The following is a 21,790-nucleotide window of genomic DNA, read 5'->3' as shown; positions in this document are numbered from 1 at the left end:
TTTTGAGTTTTGTTAATATACGTTTTAATATGATTTAACTTTTGATTTGTGACTATTTAGAATTGTAGTTTAAACATTTTCCTAACTGCATAAGTCTCCGTGAATTTAAAATACGTTTTCCAAGTCATAATCCTTCTTTCCCAAATGGACTTTTATCTTGTGCAGTCTCCAGACTTGAAACTCCATTTAGCTGGTCCCACACACACATTCACGGGAACCTCTACAACAGATATTGGAGTGCAATGAGACATTGAACTGCATATTTTTCAATTTAAAAAATTGAGGTGTTCTAAAACTTTTGACCAGTAGTGTATGTGAAAGTAGAAGCAGAAGAACAGTAGCAGAAGACCACACTGGATGCCATTCCTGTGAGCAACAAAACAACAAGGCTACTATAAGTCATCTTACCTTGTATCAGTGATTCAGACTGCTTGTGGTGTAATGATGTCGTAGATATTAATACTCATTTAAAATCCAAAGACTACCTGAGTATTGTTGCTGACAATATCCAACCCTCTGTAATTAAATTGTCCCCATTTTCTGATGGCTGCTTCCATCAGGTTGACAGACTGTGTGAAAAAGCTCAGATCATCTTAAACTGTTTTCTTGAACATAAAACTGAGTTTACTATACTCAAATGACCTCCACTGTCACCAGATCTCAATCAAATACAGCACCTTTGGAATGTGATGGAACGGCAGATTCACATCATGGATGTGCAACAAATCTGCAGTAACTGTGTGACGCTATGATGTCAACATGAGTCAAAATTTCTGAGGAATGTTTCTAGCTCCTTGTTGAATCTGTGCCATGAAGGCAAACAGTGTAAATGTAGTTATGTGCAACACTTACATTGCTTGTAATTATGTGTTCACACCTAATTAAATTTCATTAGAAGAGGGACTTAACTCACACCTTATGCATTCATTTACATACATACACACACAACCAACACTATAAAACAATTAAGGCAACGTTCACACTAATGCGTTTTCTCTCTGTTTTGGCCTTCCGTCCACACTGAGACGGCGTTTTCCCCAAGGAAAAACGCAGCGTTTTGGAAACGCTCTCGAAAACGCATACATTTCAAAACTGAGCTGTCCTGTCGCAGTGTGTACACTCGAAAACAGACTTTCTAAAACGATGATGCATTTTAGTCATGTGACCAATTAAACAAAGACAGCGGAGTGCATTATACAGCAGTTGTTTTGATTGCTCTCAATTTTGACAGCCCTAAAAAAGATTGATATCAGTTTGTACATGCTCCAGATAGCTTTTCTTCAAATTATTTAATTCTCACTCGCTTTTGCGCATGCGCAGGACTGGAACGTACGCGTTTTGGGCCATTTCAATGTGGACGCACAACTCTGAAAACGCTAGTGTGGACGCGGAGTGTTTTCACCCGGGTCAAGTTTTTTCCATCTTGTGCTGGGCAGCTGTTGTACCACACTGTCATGCTAAGACAGCAGATGCCTTCTACTGTGGCTCTGTAGATGTTCACAAGCAGCCAAGAAGAGAGTCCGGTCCATTTTAGCTTCAAGAGGAAGACGACCCTTAGTTGGACTTTATTCACCAGGTGTGATGTGTTCAGCGACCAGATCAGGTCACGTTAAGTGAAGACCCAGGAACTTGATGTTGTCCACACGCTCTACTACCTCCCCATATACAAGGAGAGGCATTTGTTCTGTCTTCCTGGATATCCTGCAGTTCATAATGAACTCCTTAATCTTGCTGGTGTTCAGGATGAGGTTGTTATCTAAGCACCACTGTGGATGAGAGGATAATGCTGCTCCTCCAGCTGGGGGAGATACAGTCTCTCTGCTGCTGGATGAGTCAAAGTGTGCAAAGAAACTGTTCAAGGTGTCAGGGAGAGTTGGATCACGGCTAACCTGTTGGTTACTGTGTTTACAGTCTGTTATACTCCTGATGCATTGCCACATATTTTGCGGTAAAGTAAATTTTACTTTAACTGAATTTCAACTTGCTGAAATTTCACTTTCAAGGTGGTTCAAAGACATGATTAGGTCAGCTATTCAGAGTGCCACAGGAATCTTCACTGAGTGCTGCTAAAATAGCTAACATTGAAGAATATAGTCTAAGGAGCTTGGAAAGAAAAGCATCAGGACTTCTTTAAGCTGCTTGAAGACATTTCACTTCTCATCCAAAAGGCTTCTTCAGAACTGAAGACCAGGATGACTGAGAACCTTCACAGACATTGAAGAATATAATCATTGTCTATCATGGGGCTCACGTTACCGTATTCCTCCAACATTAAGAGCACATTCAAATGATTGCTGAAAGATGAGAATAACTTTTTTGCTTCCATTTTACAGCAAAAATGACAAAGTATGTCCATAAATCTTGGTCAATAAAAGGGCTAATTTGCATATTTGATTTGGCCATGGGGGTGAAATCTGCAATCAGACATAGCAACTTGAGCAGAAACAATATTGTTTACTCCATTACTTTAGAGAAATTCAAGTGGAACAAATAACACAAAAACACCACAAGATGAAAAATAATGCAGGTCAAGAAATTACCATTGTACACATTTTACAGTGAAGTAAACAGTTCACTTCTGCTGAAAAAGAATCTCAGACTAGCTGATCAAAATCAGTTGTTGAAGCATCTTTAAAAGGCTTTCCCTAACTGAATTTTACATATCGACTGCATTTACACAGAATAGAAAAAAACCATGCTAAATGGAGATGAAATGAAGACTTTCCATTAAAATATACTGTGTTTTGAATCAAGGCAATAAACTGTCACTTCTTCGCCAGACTTCGTGGGGAATTTTTAAGCAAGTCTCTGATCCTAAGGTATGTTCCTGTGGCTTCAGCAACTTCAGTGAACTCTGGTGTATCTTCAAACGGAACGATGCCAGCTGCAAACTTGCTACGATGCGGAACAGCAGTTATCTTCTCGAGATGCCCTGGAGTCGTACAGTCTCCACTCACCGGATGAGGCAAATCTGACTCAGGGCTCTGTGGGTTGTCAACTTCGGCTTTCAATGACTTGGGACTCTGAAATGTGCCGTCCTCGACTAACATTGATTCGGGACTCTGAGGGGTGCTGTCCTGAGTTTTAACTAGCTCGGGACTCTGAGGGGTGCTGTCCTGAGTTTTAACTAGCTCGGGACTCTGAGGGGTGCTGTCCTGAGTTTTAACTGGCTCGGGACGCCGAGGGGTGCTGTCCTGAGTTTTAACTGGCTCGGGACTCTGAGGGGTGCTGTCCTGAGTTTTAACTGGCTCGGGACGCCGAGGGGTGCTTTCCTGGACTTCAGCTGGTTCGGGACTCTGAGGGCTATCGTCATTAACTTTGACTGGTCCCGGGCTTAATGACAAACCCTCTTGAACTTCCGGTTGATTTTCTTTGCTTAGGGAAGGTTCTTCAGGTTTTATTGAGTCCATTCCTTCATCCGTGTCTTCAGTTTCTGTGTCCGCGTGTGCAGATGTGGATACACTTGGTGAACTTGGTACAGGAGTTTGTGCGGCAGGTGTCTCACAGTCACTGTTAGAGGCCATGTCAGCATTTTCTAGAGCTGCCCAGATCAGTCTTTGCTGCTCCTCCAGTTCCTCCAGTGTAAGGTCATCCTCTGTTCCCTCCCCAGTCTCATCAACCACCACCCAGTCACGCCCTCGCACAGCTGGAGAGCCATTGGTGGGAGTAAGTGGAGGTGTACCTTTAGGGAGAGGTGGGGGGGTGGGTGTAGCAGGAGGAGTGCCCTGTGGTAAAGGCGGAGGAGAACTAAAGCAAGGAGAGCCAGGAGGCAGTGGTGGCTGGAACTGGAAATCACCAGAGCTGTGAATTTGATGAGGTGTTCCTGGATCTATGAGAAGAAATAAAATAAAGTCATCCACAGACTGCTGACTGTGTATTTTTGTGCAACTGAGCTACAAATACCAAACAAAAACATTGTTTCTGTGAACTCCGCGTGATCTACTCTTGTTAAAAAAGTTATTAATTAGCAATAATCCTAGTAACAATTTACGTAGAGCATTGATATACTGGCAGCAGCCCGGTCAACATGTTGGTTCAACAACTGTAAAATGCGAACTAATCATCTTTAGAAGATCCATAGTTTTCACATTCCAAGTTAAAATCACAAAGTGAAGTTGGATGGATGGGATCCCAACTCTGGAAATCTAACCATGCAAGGAGAAAATGAATACAGGCTGTGACACCCAGATGTACAGTTACCTGATTCAATATCCATGTCCGAGCTCCTGTCTGGGGTCCGGTCTGGGCTAAACTTACTCCTCTTCCTCAGCTGTGGAGATGAGTCAAATTCATGTCTTCTCTTGCTGGAGGCGGCACCAGGCTGTTGGCAAGAGCAACATGCAATAAGACCAAAAAGCACTACTTTTGTTTTTCCTTTCTTAGCAACACAAAAAAAAATTAAGTAGAAATATTGAAATCCTGTGGATTAAATGGAGATCTGTGCAGTTGGATCAGTGTTGATTCATGCTGTAAAATGCATAAAGGAGATTTTAAAGGATGGGTCATGTGAACACCATGAACTGTTGCACAGAGCAAAGTAACCTCAAGACAGAGTAGATTTTGTCCTTGATGAGAACAGCAATGGCTTAAATATCTAATCTATATCTATATCTTATTTCTAAGAATGAGCACTAATCTGCTAAATTTTGCTCAAGGTGGTGGCCGATAAAAATGTGGTTGAAGTTGAGAAGCTGCTGTCGCAAGAAGTCAGTAGAGAGCTGGGATACAGACCGTGGGAAAGAAGCTGGACAGGTAGGCTGCATAGTTTTGCTTCATGTGGCTGCTCTGCATTGGAATTGAACCATAGTGCATGAACTCCTGAAGATACAACAGAAATAAAGAAAAAGTGTTATTTAACTTTAAAAAAACAAGACAGAAAAAAAAGGTCCCAGGGTACTTTAATGGGTTGTAAACCCTTTAAACTCCGCATTTAATTGAAAATAACACAAAGACAACATAGAAAATTTGGAAACTAAAAATATGTACTCATTCTGAAGTTGATGCCAGCAACATTTGTCAAAAAGTCATAACAAGGTCATATACACCACAGTATAAATTAGCTCTTTTTAAAAATGAAAAAACAAACAACAACAACAACAACAAAAACACTGTACAAATTCATGAGGAAATAAAATATTTTCCCATTTTTTCAGCTCAGGATCTTTTTAGTTGTGTTTTAACGCAATTTAGTACCTGGACTTTTATTTACTCCACAACCGTCTAGATGGCTGAAAAATGTTGCTCCTGACCCTGTGTGTGTTTCAGCATTCACAGGGCTGACACCCATACAAACATGGACGCTGATTTTTTTTCTGATAACTACTCAGATGGTCCCTCTCCTCATCAGAATTTAACATTTTTAGTTGTCAGATGACATGACAGGTGGCAGTCGTGTCATTTCTGTCTTGTTTACATTTTCAGTCAGTCAGTGATCTCCACTATAAAACTGTGGATATTGCAGAACCGTCTGTTGGCCTGAGGATCTCAGTCATATATCTATGTGCAGAGATTTTTTTCACCAAATTATTTTTTGAAATCATCTTTTTTAGATGACAAACACCTCAAATTCCTTCCAATTTTACACTGAGAAAGAACCTTACTTTTATTATTATTATTTTTCCCATGGTTTGATTTATATTCACACAGTGAAAACCCCAATTAAATCAAAAATGTTTGTGTACTCTGCTGTGTGCCAGAATGCAAAGCATGTCTGGCTACACAAACAAATCACAACAAAGGGGGAAATAAAGCAGAGTTTGATTTAACCAGACTAGAAAATGTAGATTTAGCTTCACAAGTACTGATCTGTTGCAATTTACCTAAAAATGTGTTGAAATTATTCATTGCACCTTTCTTAATTTTATGACATCAAATCAACATTTAATGTTGTTTTTGTATTTTTCATAAATTAAATGTTGTGTTTAAATGGTTTTGAAACAGTACATCGCATATCACATATTTACTTTTTACCGGATACCAGGCGGTACTGGAGGTCAAACATTTGAAAAGGCAGACTGCAACACTTACATCTTTCATTTTGTGTGGTGCGGCTACATTGAAACCTGGGAAATCTACCAGTTTGGAAACATCATATGAAAGGTTTTGTGAATTAGTGTTGTCAGTTCCAGTGCCATCACTTGATGCTGTAAGAGAGAAAAAAACAACATCCTCTATAATCTGTCCAGACTGCAGAAGCTTTTATTTTTCTACTTACTCTGTTCAAGAAAGAAAACAAATTGTGAAGCTGTTGAGTTCTTTTTTAAACTTACCATTTCCATCATACAGTGATAAGCCAGAGTTTTCCATCTCTGCCTCTTTGAGCCAACCTGGTGGGTAACCTAGCTGCCTCATGCGATAGATCAGAGGAGGTAGGGTGTTCTCATCAATGCCCAGAGCTGTCAGCAGCTCCTCACTGTTTAACAGCACAACACAGTAAATAAATCAAGTGAAAAATTAAAAGACTAAAAATTACACTTGTCTAAGCTGGCTTAGAGACCAAAACCATGTGATCTACATGCCAAATATCTTTGGTATGAACTAACTAACGGATGAAGCCGTTGGAGTACGAATGTGAGATAGAAAGCACTTACCGAGGAAAAGCTTAGAAAAAAGTACTTGTGTGAATGGGTGAATAAAGCAAGCTGTGTAAAGCGCTTTCAGTGCTCAGAGAGTGTAGAAAAGCGCTTTAAAAGAAAAAGTCCATTTACTGCCAATGTTGCTGAAACTGCAACCTCTCAAGAACAACAGGCTCACAGGGCGGCAGTAGCAGCGAGCCAAAAGCAGTCTTGGGTGTGGTTACGCTTTCAGAAACCCAAATGTATTAAAGGACATGCCACCAGCATGCAAGAAGCTGAAGCCAAGGATTATGATTCAGAAACTCTGAGTGAGACACTGACAGCTCCTTCTTCATGTAATTAATTTGGTAGAAAAATAGATGTAAACAAAACAAATATTACACTGTCAGACACAGACTCTGGAAGCTGCTGTGGTTGTAAAATGTTGTAAATACATTACATTTTTTAAAATTCCATTGAGAAGTACAGACTTATTTCAAAATGAGTACTGAAAAAGGTAGCGTTACAAACATAAACCTTAGGACAATAACGTTGGGCAATTTTCACCCACATGATGAAAAAAATCACTTAGTGGTCATTTCCAAGGGAATTCATAATCATAATAAAATGTAACAGGGGTCATTCTTTCCCCTCTTACATCTTATTTTGTTTCTCTCTCCCACAGTTGTCAGTTTGCAGGGAGACTGTGCCTTCACCATTTTTCCTTTTTAGGATTTTTTTCCCATTAATGATTCCCAAATTTTGGGGGAGCCTTTATTTATTTTTAAATTAAGTCCCCAGATGACACTTTTTTTTACATTTTATGAAATGAGTTACGTATATATAACCCTGTAAAATATGCACTTTTGCAACATTATGTAATTAAATTAAAATTGTGAGTAAATAAAGATGTGTGGAGAGTAAAAAAAAAAGTCCTGCCTCATGACTCCAGGCTTGTATTTGGCAAACCGCTCCTCCACTTCATCAGCATGGTATCTCTGGTTACTCTGCATGGCTTGATTGTTGCTCTGATTGAACTCCTTTCTTCTCTCATTAATTGCAGCCATGTCTTTAGGCTAGGAGAGAAAAAATACATTCCTATTTTAAATTATGTTCTGTCCTTGTGTTCATCCTGAATTAACAGATCATTAATGGTACCTTGGGACAATCTCTCAGCTGGTGACTGCTTGAACCACAGTTGAAACACATAGACTTGGGTCTACAGTGAACAGAGCAGAGACAGAATCATTATACATTATAAATTCCACCCAACACACAAACAAAGAAGAGTTGTAAACAGGAAAAGCTGTGGAATTTTTGTAGTCTTACCTTTTGTCTTTCATTTCTATTTCCTGGCCATCAGTTCCAATGACTTGGTTGAAGACTTGCTGATAACTTTGCAGCAATTCAGGAAGCTATAATGCATTTGTCTACACAGCTGTGAATTTTTAAAACTTAATAAATCTGACTACAGCACTTCATAGGCAATAAATGTTTAATTTATTCATGTTAAAGATACGTTGGAACATCCCATCCATCGGTCAGCTGGGGGTTTTCGTTTACCAGAGGCTGTCCAAGTTTATCAACACTGAAAGTAGTGAAATATAAGACACTCCCAACAACCTAAAACAAAAACATAACAAAATAAGTTACTACTTGTGAGCCTACACATCCCGTTTTCAGTGTGTTTGAATGAGAAATAACAGCATGTGCTCACTTTAAAGGCTTCTGTTGTTGTTCTCACACTACTGGAAGACATCATCTGTGGATCTTCGTCCAAAGCAAAAGCGGAATTCTTTATAGAGGGGGAAATATGTATTTTTAAACAGAAAATTCATTGTGATATTGAAAATATTTACAATAATAATATACAGTGCTGTGAAAAAGAATTTTCTCCCTTCATGACTTGTTTTTTTTTTTTTTTTGCAGATTTGTCACATTTATATGTTTCAGATCATGAACGACTTTATTAGACAATGAAAACCTGAGTAAATGCAAAATGCTATTTTTAAAGTTACGTTTCTGATAATGAAGTCAAAAAGAATTTCTAGACTTACCTGTGTAGAAAACTAAAACGCCCTAACCCCTTGCAAATGTAAAATTAATCGTGACTTTCTGTCTTCGTAGACAGACACATGTATTTAATTTTCAATGATTTATTACAGGTATTTGCCGTATTATCAGTAACAGACTGGATGTTATTGCCAGCTTGACCCCATTTAATGACAGACTGACAGCATACCAACTTAGTCTTATGGCAACATTAATGGTAGGTTGTAATGACAGGGTTAGCATACCAGCAAAAAATAATGATTTTTTTTTTTTTTTTTTTTACAATATTACCCCATCAGCCTTTTACAGCTTTTATGTCAAAAAGTGATAAATTACAATATGTGCTATTGTAATGTTAAAAAATCTGAACAATGTCATATTTTGAGTGACGTATTGTGGTAATATTCTATCATGTTGAGTCTAGTGATTTTCACCACTAACAAATAGACACAAAAAAACCTTCTTCACGGCTCTGTATATTCTAGGTACACACCTGAGGTTTGATGTTAAAGGAGGACCTCTTTTCAACGTCTGGTTTATGGTGCCTCAAAATCACACTGCAGATGCAGTCTTCAATTTCCTGGCGACACGTCCTAGCAGGGTGATTAAAAATTGTCATTCATATGTTGTGAATGGATCTAAACTGAACGTGTTGTTAATAAATTACCATAGATGTAATGATTTCACCAAAAAATACGTTCATACATACAAACTTACTTAAAATAAAAATAATTCTGACTTACTTTGATATGATGTTGTTTGTATAAAGGACCTGAAGAAGAGGCCCGTCGGTGTTAACATCTTCAACAGTGACGCCGCTGTAGTGTTGGAGGAGGGAAAACATCGCAGGATCACGGTTGGCGAACAGTTTCGTTTCATTTGAAATGATCATTACTGGGTGTCTACTAGTTACCTTGGTCGCGTCAGGAGGCTCATTTTCCTTCGTAATATTTTATGTGGTCTGGGAATTAAAGAAAAAATGACAAATTCTGCAGAAAAAGGACTGTTAGAAGTCATTTCTTGGTTGTGTTTTGGTTGCATCCTATGCTAGCAAATTTAAGCTAGTGCTAACAAACTGCCACAAGGATATTCTCCTCAGTGAGTCTCTGGATGTAATCGTCGCACTCCTCCAGCCTGCTCCGGAGCTCGCTCCTCTCGTTCTGCTCTTCATCATCATCTGTGAACCGAATGTGCTTCGTGACCGGGGGAGCAGACTCATCGAGCTGCTGAAAGAGCTCACTATCCCCAAAATCAACTTCAGCCATACCTGGCGCTACCCTATCCGTATGCGGAAACACGACATATAGTGCGCATGCGCAAAATGTGATCGTTCCTGATACTTTCATAATAAAACTACTGAACCTTCACGTAACTGATGTACGTAAAACCACTAATATTATTTGTTTTTAACTTGCATTCACTGCGTAAAGTAACCCTAAATAAAAATATAAATAAATTGGATTACTACATATCTCTGACGATATATACAAATCAAAAAAACTCCAGGAATAAATTTGAATTAAAAAGTAAAAATTGCTTTGCATTATAAATTTTCGTATTTAGAAAAAATACATACAGAAAAGAGAATATGTACTACAAAAAAACGAATCAACTTAAAAATTTACAACCCCCTTGCGAAAAAAACGAAATAAAATCAGAAGATAATGAATCTCCTAAACCCATATATTATATATTTTATTCACAACAGAACATAGAAAAGATATCAAATGTTTAAGATGTATCATTTAAATGGACAAGTCATTTTTTGAACTGAGGAGACCAGTTGCTCGACCTTTGGGAAAGGATTATCCCATTGTTATATATAAACCTTTCTGATGTCAGTTTTGACAAGACTCCCAATAGAACTGGCTGAGATGTAGCTCCAAGCCATGACAGTGTCTCAGAGTTTACACGTGTTTTACGGATGTTTGTGTTTTAGAGAGGTAGGCTCATATGTACCTCTTTCCTGGTTGGACATGTTGGCACTGATTTTAGAGCAGTTCTTGTGTTGTTGTATTGTGTGCTATCGATTCAGCACTGAAGCAGATGCTGATTAGCAGACCTAGTTTGACTGAGCAAACTTACTGCCATTTTTTTGTTTTTTGCCTACACAACAACACTGTGATCAAGATGAAAAACAAAATAACATTTGCATCTTTTCTCAGTTTATTTATTAAATGTATTACTTTTTTACAGGTCCAGCCAAGGAGTTCCTGCTCAATCTGTGAATGAGTAATACATCTGTGAATAAGTGAGTTGAGTGACTGATAGTAGAAGTTCTCTGTTCTCTGTCCCTCCTGATGGTGCCTGAAGGACTATATAGGAAATATGAATGTGGGGTGAAATGAGGGAACATCACCTTGCCTGAAGTCTTTGTGTCTTGACGCACACTTGCTGTCATGGTGTGACTGGGCTCAAAGCTCTCACTGGGTGTCTTTGGTTGAAGGATGTAGTGTCTTTTATCCTTCTCATCTGAGGGATCGGCCATTTGCCTACATCAGGAGGCTCCACAATGCTGCAGTCAAGTGGCTGCAACCCAGCCCAATGGAGGGGGAAGTTAAGCTGCTGAACATGCTGACACTGCAGCAGTTCATGGAGGGGCTCCCAACAGGAAAAGCAGAGAGGGTCTGCTGTTATCGGCCAGTGAACCTCGAGCTGGCTGTGACGCTTGCCGAGGATCACTTGGCAGCACGGCAGACCCTGGTCCAACCAAACCCTGGTTTGACCTGGGGCTTTTCTGGAGGCAGAAAGGCAGAGAGACCTGCCACTGCAGGTCTCGTTTGAGTGGATTGGCATGGATCTCATTGAGCCATTTCAACGCTTTGTATTAGTGGCAGATATGTAATCTGGTGGATTATGCAACATGATATCCCGAAGCACTTCCGCTGTGCACCATTTTGGCAAAGAGTGTGGTGCAGGCCCAGTTTCAGATCATCTCATGAATCAGCAAGAGACAATGACTGACCAGGGCACATTGTTCATGTCTCACACATTAAAGGAACTGTACGAATTACTGGGAATTAAATCTGTTTAGACTGTTCTGTTCATGTTTGGGAGGTTAACACAGGAGCAGGTATCATTTGCCCATCTTTTTCACTCTTAGCTGCTGTTTTTTTCTTTATTGAGAAAAGAGACAAAACACTCCATCCCCATATTGACTACTGCACCCTTAACCAGATTACAGTTAAAAACAAGTTCCACTACCTCTTCCTTTTTCCACCTTTGAACTCCTGCAGGGTACGTCCATCTTTTCCAAACTGGAAATGCTTACCATCTGGTTAGGATTCGTGAGGGCAACAAATGGAAAACAGCCTTCAACACCATCCTTGGGTATTTAAGGTGCCTGGCGATGCTGTTCGTCCTCACAAATGTCCCAGCCTTTTTCCTAGCTCTTGTTAATGATGTCCTCAGGAATTTAATTTTATTTATATTGTTATTGTCTGCCTTGATTTTTTTCTAGAACCCTCAATGAGCAACAGAACCACGTCTGGCAAATTCTCCACAGACACCTGGATTATAGGCTCATTGTGTAAAAGTCAGTCTACTGAATGGATCTGATCCTGGAGGTCTGCCCAACTATCTGTATGTTCCTACTTCAGCTCAGTCTAAGGTATTGCATTGAGAACACACAGCAAAATTTAACTTAGTAGTTAAATTAACTGCTTATAAGTTTATAGCAAAGGAAATTTTGGTGATCTAATCTGAAAAAATATGTTGGGGAATATATTGGATCCTGCACCATCACTCAAAATAAGATGGTCCCCACTCCTCCTGCAGGTCTCCTCAGACCCCTGCCTTTACCTGGGCGGCTGTGATCCCCCAGAGCCAAGATTTGGTCACTTACTTACTACCCAGGTAACACAGTCATTCAAATCATTTATTAGGTAAAAAGTTTGCCATGGACCCTAAAATTATACAGGCAGGGGAAGTCTTGATCTCCAGAGTTCCACTCAATCCTAAGCTTCACATATCTGAAGATGCTGTTGTTTGGATTCTGTTGACAAATGAGAGAGAGGTGGTAATGAAAAGAACCAACTAGGTTGAAAAGTAAATGCTATATAGTAGTAGCCCCTCCCAGACCAGCTGTCAGTGCATCCCAGTAAATTTTGTCATCAGTTTTTTCTTATTTGGTTACAAATTGAAAAATGTAAACTTTTTTTCCATTGTATATCACTTTAAATCCTGCTGTGCAAACTATGTCATTCTTACTTGGATTATGTCACGATCCTGGGTCTTATGACCCAGCGTTTTGAGTTTTAGTTCATTTTGATGTTTATAGTGCATGTTTAAGCTCATTAGATTTCTATGTTCATTTGCCTATTCTATTCCCCTTGTGTTTTCAACCCTTGTGTTAAGTCTCCCTTATCCTTCATGTGTTTCATGTCTGTTTCTTATGTTGTCAAGTCCATGTAGTCATGTCAGTGTTTCATTGTTTCCTATTTTATTTTGAAAGAGGTCCTATGCTTCGGTGGTCTGTTTTGCTCCTTCCCTGTGGGCGTCGTTATGTTCATGTTGTGTCTACTTTGCCTTTCTGTCCCATGTTTCAGCTCCCTATGTTCTGTCTCAGTTGCTGTTAAGTTTACATGTTTTGAGTTCAGTCAGTGTGTTTCCTGTTTTACTTCGAAGGTCCACGTCTCATGTGAGTGTTTCTAGTTTTGCTTCCCTTGTCTCGTCCAGCCTGATTACTCCCAGCTGTGCTCTCCTTCTGTGTCTCATTCCCTCGTTATCCCTCTGTGTATTTAAGCCCTGTGTTTCTTTGTCAGTGTCGTAGTTGCCCTCATGGCTGTGTTTCCGTGTGTGTTAGTTATCGATGTCCCAGTTTAGTTATATTTTTTGGTCCATTCTGCAATAAAGCAGCTTTTTGAGTTTATTTTTGTTGTCGTGAGTTTTGCGTTTGGGTCCTTCTCCTGCCTGTACACAGCCGAAACATGACAGATTACTCTTCTACTGGCCCTGGAGGGGTCCATGCATAAATTTGCACAACCACCACTTTGCAAAGTGGAGGCTTCTTCGTGCCATCACTGTAAAATGGCAGAAAGACAGAAAATGATCAGTGATTCATTCTTTAAACACAAGATGCATTCATCACTATGTAAAATCAAAAATTATTATTAAAAGCTGTATACTTTCTCTACTTAGAATCATTCAATACATTTAACATCCTAAGACCTGGCATCCACATATGTGGATATCACAGTTTGGGTTGTCTAGACCAAAATGCTAAATTTTGCTCTACAAGGCGCTGATTTAGGTGATCTGGGCAAATTACAAGGTATCCATCCCTGCATATAATTCAATACACTGTTCCAAACTGGAAAAAAAAAAAGCCGGCATTCCCAGAGGGTGTGTATCAGTACCTTTACTTGTCGACATTTCCAACACAAGTCCTCTCTACCAACACCCATTCTACACAGCGCTGAAGGAGTATAATAATATATATTAAGAATTTTGTGCTGAATAAATTCCCCCTTGCCTATCGGGTTACTTTCGTGTGTTATTGTAACTCTTCCTTTTAAACAGTTTCTTATTTGTAAATACTTCCAAAAATGGTCATAGCGCTCCAAACAAAACTTATTTGTAATATTCTCATATGACATGAAAACATCTCCCTCAAACAAGTCACAACAGTTCTGATACCTCTTCTTAGCCACTGTGCCCAGTAAACAGTCTGCTTACCAATTTTTATTTTAAGATTATCCCACAAGGTGGCACACTTTTGTACTAAGGCACAAGTTTATATTTTTATGCTTGTCCAACCACACCATTTTTGAAATTTCAAATTAGGATTTTGCATCTTACCCTCTTTATTTACTTTTTGTGATAAAATATAAATTGGTGTGGATGGAGATGCAAGCTCTTGTTCTATTAAAATCTAATCTATATCGGTTTTCATTGCGCAATGTTTGCCTAATCTAGCCATTTTTAAAAGAGATACTATAATACTCTATATGGCCTAGGGCTATTTCCTCTTCTTTTTTTGGTTGGGAAAGTCGATTAATGTTAATACGGGGTTCGAACCCTTCCAAAGAAAATCTTTTATCATATTATTGTAGCTTTGGAATATCTGTCACGGGATATACATGGGCAACATTCCTGTATAATAGTTGATGATTGTTGATACAACCATTTTTACTGTGTTTACTTTTCCCCACAATGTCAAACTAGTTTATTCAATTTATCCAAATTTTTATTGATTTTGCTTGTTAATTTTCCCATACTGTTAGCCATAACATCCTCAATATTTGGGTTCAATTCAATTCCAAGACACTTCATTCCTTTGTCCACCCACTGAAAGTTAAAGCCCAATATTAGGTTATGACTACAAGTTTGGGAAACTGGCATCGCCTCTGATTTATGCCAATTAATTTTGTACTCCGAAAACAGTGAATAATTATCAGTCACTTCAAATAGTGTTGTGATAGAATTAGCAGGGTCTTGGCTTAGTGCCAGAATGTCATCAGCGTACAGGAACAATTTGTGTTCTCTACCTCCCCCCAATACACCTTTAACCTCTGCATTTTCTCTAATTTGAATAGCTAATGGCTCTGACAAGATGGTAAATAGAAATGGACCTAAATTACATCCTTGACGTGTTGATCTAGAAATACTCAAAAAAGGAGAGAGTACCCTATTCGTAAATACAGCTGCTTCCGGCCTCAAATATATGGTTCTAATCCATCTGCAAAAGTTGTCACCTAATTCAAATTTTTCCAGGGTCCTAAACAGATATTTCCACTCCACCATATCAAGTCCTTCTGTGCATTTAAATATATAGCCAATACAGGATTTGTGTCTATTCTTGATAAACCCTACTTGATCTTTATGAATAATTTGTGGTAGTACAACCTCCAGCCTCATTGTTAATACTTTGGATAGAATTTTGTAATCCACATTGATTAGATTTATCAGTCTGTAATTGCCTGGATCCGTTAAATCCTTGTCGCCTTTGGAATTAGTGATATTACGGCCAGATTAAAACTTGCAGGGAGCCGTCCATATTCAAAGGCTCAGTTAAAAATGGACGTTGTCATGATCCTGGGTCTTATGACCCAGTGTTTTGAGTTTTAGTTCTTTTGGTGTTTATAGTGTTTGTTTAAGCTTATTAGGTTTCTTATGTTCATTTGCTTATTAGCTCCCTCTTGTGTTTTCAACCCCTGTGAAGTCTCCCTTGCCCTTCGTGTGTTTCATGTCTGTGTGTCTTATGTTGTCATGTCTGCCTCTCATGTTTCCTGTTTTATTTTGAAGAGATCTTGTGTTCCTGTGTTCATCGTGTTTAGTTTTACTCTTCCACTGTGACATCGTTATGTTCATGTGTGTCAGCTGTCCCCCATGTGTTCCCACTTCTCTCATTAGCCTCCTGTGTGTATTTGGTCTGTGCGTTCTCATTCAGTCTTTGTCGGATCGTCTGTGTTGTTCCCATGTCAAGTCCTGCGTTCAGGTTTTCATATATATATATATCTATATATAGATATAGATATATAGATATAGATATAGATATATAGATATGCGCTCATCTTCATTGCCATGTTTAGAGTTTTGTTTGTTTTTCTGCCAGGGTTTTTTCATAGTTCATGCTTCCTTTCTAGTTTACCCAGTTGAGGTTATTGCTTAGTTTGCATTGTTTTTGCCCTTTTATTTTGTACTGTTCTGTCTGCCTTAATAAACAGCTCATCAGTTAAGTTTGAGTTTTAGAATGTCTGCACCTGGGTCCACTCTTCACACTCCACGCAGTTTGCCTCGGCAAACTGTGACAGACGTAGCAAATCTCTAAATTTGTGATAAAACTCTGCTGGGAGGTTATCTATTCCTGGTGACTTTCCAGCTTTCATTGCACAGATCCTTCCTTTACTTTGTCTCTGTTAGGGGAGTTTGCAATAGTCAGAATTGGAATATTCTTAAATGCCTAAGTCAGTCACCTGATCTTATCCTAGTTGAGCATACATTTCACTTGTTGAAGACAAACTTTGAACAGAAAGGCCAACAAACAAACAGCAACTGAAAGCCGCTGCAGTAAAGGCCTGGCAGGGCATTAAAAAGGAGGAAGCATCTGGTGATGTCCATGAGTTCAATTAGGCTGTCATTGTAAGTAAAGGGTTTTTTTTAACAAAGTATTGGACATTTTTTCTGTTATTTAATTTGTCAATTACTTTGAAACCCCTGAAATTAAGGGATTGTGTTAAAAATGCTTTAGCTCCTCACATTTTTTGCAATCTTTTCATTCAACACACCAACTAGTTAAAACTGCAGGAATGTCTTAAAGACATAAAGACCTGGATGACTAAACTCTCTGAAGAGCCTTCAGTTGATCCAAAATGCTGCAGCAAGAGTACTGACAGGAACTAGAAAGAGAGAGCAGATTTCTATATTGCCTTCTCCTTTCTCTGTTTAATCTGTAATCAAATTTAAAATCCTGCTCCTCACATACAAGGTGTTGAATAATTATTCCCCATCTTAATGACCCTATTGTACCGTATCACCCATGTCCAGCTCTTCAATCTCAGACTGCTGTTTTACTTGTGGTTTATAGAGCATTTAAAAGTAGAATGGGAGGCACAGCCTTCTTCAGCTTTCAGGCCCCTCTTCTGTAGAACCAGCTCTCAGTTTGGATTCAGGACACAGGCACCGTCTATGCATTAAAGAGTGAAAAAAAAAAAAACCTACAGTGTTTGCTGTAGTTTTTTTTTCTTACTTGGTAAAAAAGAAAGAAATTTGTATTGAAGTAGCATATAACCTTCCAGCTCTCAATTTGGATTCGGGACATAGACATCCTCTCTGCTGTTAAGATTAGTTTTAAAACTTTGATCAAGTGTATACTTAGGACTGGATCCGGTGACCCTGAATCCTCCCTTAGTTACACTGCCATAGGTGTTGGCTTCTAGGGGATGCATTGAGTATTTCCTCTTCAGTCACCTTTCTCACTCACTATGTGTTTATATATCTCTCTGCATTTGATTATTAGTTATTAAACAATGAATACATATTACCTACTCTGTTATTAGTAATTATGCCACAAACATCAAAGACAAATCCTTATATGGTTGGAACAGAACCATGTAAGGATTTGTCTTATAATAATTTAAAGTTAGACCTAACAACATAAAAAAAACAAAAACTAAAGACCATAAGTTATTGAAAATTGTTTTACCTGTCCCAGTTTCTCCAGTAATGTACAGCATTCATTTGTTGATTATTTATCAAACATACAATTCTTACCCTTTTATTCTGCTTTTAAAAAAAGAAAAGAAGAAAAAAGATAGTGGTTTATATTTTAAAACACTGTCGCCAAAAGAAAAACAAAGACTTCTTGTGGAATTCATATTCATTTTCTTTTATATATTTTTTTCTCATTAATCCAGTTGTACTGTGTATTTTTCCAATTTGTTTTGCAGGAAAGTATTTTAAAGAAGAATTAGATCAAGTTAAAAGCGACACCAGCCAGGAAACGGCTCTTTCTAATCTGTAGCGATAACAGGAAGTACGTAAAAGTTCGCGCATGTGTAAAGCAAACCTTACCCTGCGAGTCATCGCTGAGGGTTTCAAGCATATAATTTTGTTTCTGTTTCGTGTGCAGTCATTTGTGTTGATCTTTTTATTACTTTAATTTGCAGTGAGTCTTCCCGCAGGAACATTTCTATGGGACAGCACTTAATTGAGACTTCCAGTAATGTCAGGTTGCTCGGTTATCCCTCTGACGTTACCGCAGTGGGACGGGGGCGCGAGGAGGATTCGTTTCATTTACCTGGTGGGTCTGACATCGTTCAGACTGACAGAGAGCACCAAACAGGTGAGTTAATGGTTCACAGGTAGTCCAAGAGGGTGATGTATTACCACCAGCATAATAAACACATCTCCTTACTTCCAGGACGGTCACAGAATTTCTAATTGGATAGTGATAAGTAATGTTTAACAAATAAGTACTGTAGCTAACTAAAAGCAAAAAACAGCTTAGTAAAATAAATAAATAAATAAAGCTTGACTAATACTATACTGCAGTTTTACACTCACCGGACATTTTATTAAGTACACCTTACTAGTACTGGGTTGGACCTCCTGTTGCCTCCAGAGCCAGCTTAAATCTTTGTGGCACAGATTCAACAAGGAGCTGGGTACCTTCCTCTGAGATTTTGATCACACACAGCTCCTGCAGATTTGTCTGCTGAACATCCATGATGTGAATCTCCTGTTCCAGGACATCCTCCTGGAGTTGGACCTGGTGGCTGTGGTGGCCATGTGTGTACAGTGAACTCATTTTCGCTGCCAGTTTGAGATTATTTGAGCTTTGTGACATGCTATGTTATCCTCCTGGAAGCAGAAGATGGGTACACTGTGGTCATAAAAGCTGGACATGGTGAGCAATAATAAAGTAGCCTGTTGAAATTCTGCTCAGTTGGCACTAAGAGTCCCAAAGTGTCCCAAGAAATTAAACTTTGCTCCACCCAAACCCGCAAAATGTAGTGTCAGTTTCCTTTTCTTAACTGACAGGAGTGACACCCAGTGTGGATTTCTTCTGCTGTAGTCCATCTGCTAAAAGCTTCAACGCGTTGTCCATTCGGAGATGCTCTTCTGCATAATTTAGGTGGGATGAGTGGTTGTTTGAGTGGTTCTTGCCTTCCTGTCAGCTGAAAACTCAAATGTCTGGCCAGACTACTCTGACCTCTGGCATCAAGACATTTTCACCCAGAGAAATTCTCTGTAAAAACATGTTTGTGTGGATAAAATCCCAACAACCATGTCACATTCAAAGTCACTTAAATCATTTTTTTTCTCCATTCTGATGCTCGCGTTGAACTTCAGCAGGTTGTCTTGGCCGTGTCTACAGGCATAAATGCACTGGGGTGCTGGCATGTCATTGGCTTATTAGAGACTCACATTGATGAGCAGTTGAGCATGTATACCATTAACGTGGTCAGGCAGTGTACGTTATTGTCAGGCTTTATACGGCGGTGGCTTATATTCATCCTCTCTGTTTCAGGGTTCAACAATTCCGCTGTATTTGGGAGCCGATCTCCTCTCAAAGACTGATGTCCGTACAGAAAACCATCCAAGACACCATGCCAAGTTTGCCAAGAAAGGCCTTGCAACAAAAATAACTTTTTCCTCAGGTAAAATACAGACATACCAGTGGAAGTTAAACATTAACTACACCTGTGCCTCTAAAACCACGGGGTGGGTGTAGACAATCAAATGAAATAAATATGACTAAGGGGAAAATAAACATAGACAAGCTCATGCTATCGCATTGATATGCACCTTATTTTTAGGTAAAAGTCACCCACCAGGACAGACACATTGTCACACTGATCCCCCTGATTGTGTTCAAGCTTTCAGGTTTCACGGCTTGAAGGTACCCTCTGCAAATAACAGCCTGTGGTTCTACAGCATTCAGGGACTTTTTCGAGTAGCCTTTGAGTTGTACAGTAAGCAAGATCAGCTTGCTGTGCTGGAGAATTTCCAGGTAAACATCATGTATACGTGATAATTTTATTTTTTCTGTCACAATGCATGTTTTAATCACATCTGTCCCCTAGGATGTCTGGAAAGCACAGATCAGTGACAGCCCTCTGCAAGTGAGTTACAGCCTCAGCGTGCAGCTGGACCCTTCAGGGTCGCTCAGCCAGCGTGACTCACAATCAAAGGGTGTAATATCACAGCCTCCTTATTGCCAGGCCGACAAGGACATGGTAGATGTTAGTAGCATGGACACTGCTGACACATCAGCAGATCATGATTATTGTTCTCTTTCCAAGCGGAGCTTACAATCTGAGCAAAGAGAAGTAGTGATATCCACAGTGAGACAAAAATTGCACTGCTTGGATGAACAGTTCTCCTCGGAGCCTCGAAGCTGCTCAGAGCAGCTGGAGACGGTCTTGCTGCTTTTGGAGAACATTGATCGCTACATAAATGGGAGACTTGAAGAAAAAGATGCGACGGAGATTGTGCTGGCTCTGCTAAAGGCCAAAGACTGGGGCCCAGTGTATTCAAGCAGCCTGCTCACTTGTATAGGACGTTGGCTTGGCCAGCAGTTTCACGCAGCCAACAGCAGCATCAGCCAGAAGGTGGAGGGCTTTAAACTTCAGCACATTGAGCGTATCAGCGACCTGCCACCTGCTGAGGAACTAGCCACAGAGCTGTTCCCTGAAGCGATGCGGACGCTGCTGCTTCACTGGATGGGCTTAAGTGAGGACTTCAGCCTTGAAAAGAGACGCAGCGAATACCCAATCCTGCTCCTCATCCTCGAGTTTGCCAACCACAACCTCATCACTGGCGTAGCTCATGTGTTGTACTCCAGTCTTATATGCAGGTAAAAGTGTCAACATAAGACCTGTTTTTCAACGGAACAACGTTTTATATTCAAATAAAGGTTTATTTTGTGCGTGTGTGTAAATTACTATACATATGACTCCTCTTAGGTTGGGTAAGGTTCAGTATTAGCAAAAACTTTTATTACACAGTAGCCTGCAAAAATCTCCAGATTCTCATTTCTTAATTTTGCTAGGCAAAGAGATATGGGTGGAGATTGATCAAAATACAGTATCTAATATAGAAAGAACAGTGGCTGAAGTCCAAACAAGCTTAAAGTCAATATCTGGTTATGACCACCTTTATTAGTGTTTCATTGTGTTTTCACTGTCTAGGTATGTTTTTACTGTGTGCTGTGTGCTGACAGTGTGCTTGGGGTCACTGTTATGCTAAAAAAATAAAACCTCTGACCATCAGATATTTCCAGGTGGTATTGAGTGGTGGATCAAAATCTGACTGTACTTTTCTGGGTTCACAGTTCTATCAGTTTTGATTAAATCTCCGGCACCACTGGCTGAAATGCAGCTCCATGACAGAGCCTCCACCATGTTTTACACACAGTAGCAGAAGATACAGTTGTACCTCTCTTCTGAACTTCTCTGTATATCGTGACGATGATTTGAACCAAAAAATTAAAATATGGATTCATCTCTCCATCAGACCCGTTGTCACTGATTTTCAGGTACTGTTTATCTGCTGTGGGGTTTTTTAGGTCCTCCACTTGTCCAGTTTCCTCTGATTTCTTTTATTGACACAATGCACACTATCCTGAGATATGCCAGGTTCATGGCTAAAGGTTCTTTGGGAATCACCTTGGTGGTGTAAACATTATTTTTGAAACACGTTATGACCCAACCATATCACATAAAAGGAAATGCTGCGAC

The 21,790-nt window shown here is 39.5% G+C and overlaps 2 protein-coding genes across 2 annotated transcripts; one reads left to right on the top strand and one right to left on the bottom strand.

Annotated features, from left to right (window-relative positions):
* Positions 1 to 2,415: 2,415 nt before the first annotated feature.
* On the bottom strand, positions 2,416 to 9,915 carry zcchc8 (zinc finger, CCHC domain containing 8). The gene is made up of 14 exons (XM_087849149.1): positions 9,697 to 9,915; positions 9,520 to 9,562; positions 9,350 to 9,424; positions 9,100 to 9,199; positions 8,272 to 8,349; positions 8,074 to 8,177; positions 7,884 to 7,949; positions 7,713 to 7,773; positions 7,494 to 7,630; positions 6,270 to 6,412; positions 6,028 to 6,143; positions 4,732 to 4,818; positions 4,201 to 4,321; positions 2,416 to 3,829 (listed from the first exon to the last, which is right to left on the bottom strand). The coding sequence occupies exons 1-14, from the start codon at positions 9,869 to 9,871 to the stop codon at positions 2,766 to 2,768; spliced, it is 2,370 nt and encodes a 789-aa protein (XP_087705275.1). The 5' UTR covers positions 9,872 to 9,915; the 3' UTR covers positions 2,416 to 2,765.
* Positions 9,916 to 18,126: 8,211 nt separating this feature from the next.
* Positions 18,127 to 21,560, top strand: si:ch211-110p13.9 (uncharacterized). The gene is made up of 4 exons (XM_006809906.2): positions 18,127 to 18,390; positions 19,579 to 19,708; positions 19,928 to 20,061; positions 20,135 to 21,560. The coding sequence occupies exons 1-4, from the start codon at positions 18,271 to 18,273 to the stop codon at positions 20,909 to 20,911; spliced, it is 1,161 nt and encodes a 386-aa protein (XP_006809969.2). The 5' UTR covers positions 18,127 to 18,270; the 3' UTR covers positions 20,912 to 21,560.
* Positions 21,561 to 21,790: the final 230 nt, after the last annotated feature.

This window comes from Neolamprologus brichardi, chromosome 12 (genome assembly GCF_056152115.1).
Source record: "Neolamprologus brichardi isolate AB-2024 chromosome 12, ASM5615211v1, whole genome shotgun sequence".
In the NCBI taxonomy this organism is placed as follows: domain Eukaryota; kingdom Metazoa; phylum Chordata; class Actinopteri; order Cichliformes; family Cichlidae; genus Neolamprologus; species Neolamprologus brichardi.
Note: the sequence above shows the minus strand (reverse complement) of the source record. Positions and strands in the feature narration are given on the sequence as shown.

Bases quoted from the DNA above. Each gene is read 5' to 3' on its own strand.
- zcchc8 (XM_087849149.1), bottom strand. From the start codon at position 9,871: ATGGCTGAAGTTGATTTTGGGGATAGTGAGCTCTTTCAGCAGCTCGAT. The intron at 9,200-9,349 runs GTAAGTCAGAAT...TCACCCTGCTAG, and splicing joins ACAAACAACATCATATCAAA to GACGTGTCGCCAGGAAATTG. The intron at 8,350-9,099 runs GTGTGTACCTAG...CCCTCTATAAAG, and splicing joins CCTTTAACATCAAACCTCAG to AATTCCGCTTTTGCTTTGGA.
- si:ch211-110p13.9 (XM_006809906.2), top strand. From the start codon at position 18,271: ATGTCAGGTTGCTCGGTTATCCCTCTGACGTTACCGCAGTGGGACGGG. The intron at 19,709-19,927 runs GTAAAATACAGA...ATTGTGTTCAAG, and splicing joins AAAAATAACTTTTTCCTCAG to CTTTCAGGTTTCACGGCTTG. The intron at 20,062-20,134 runs GTAAACATCATG...TCTGTCCCCTAG, and splicing joins CTGTGCTGGAGAATTTCCAG to GATGTCTGGAAAGCACAGAT.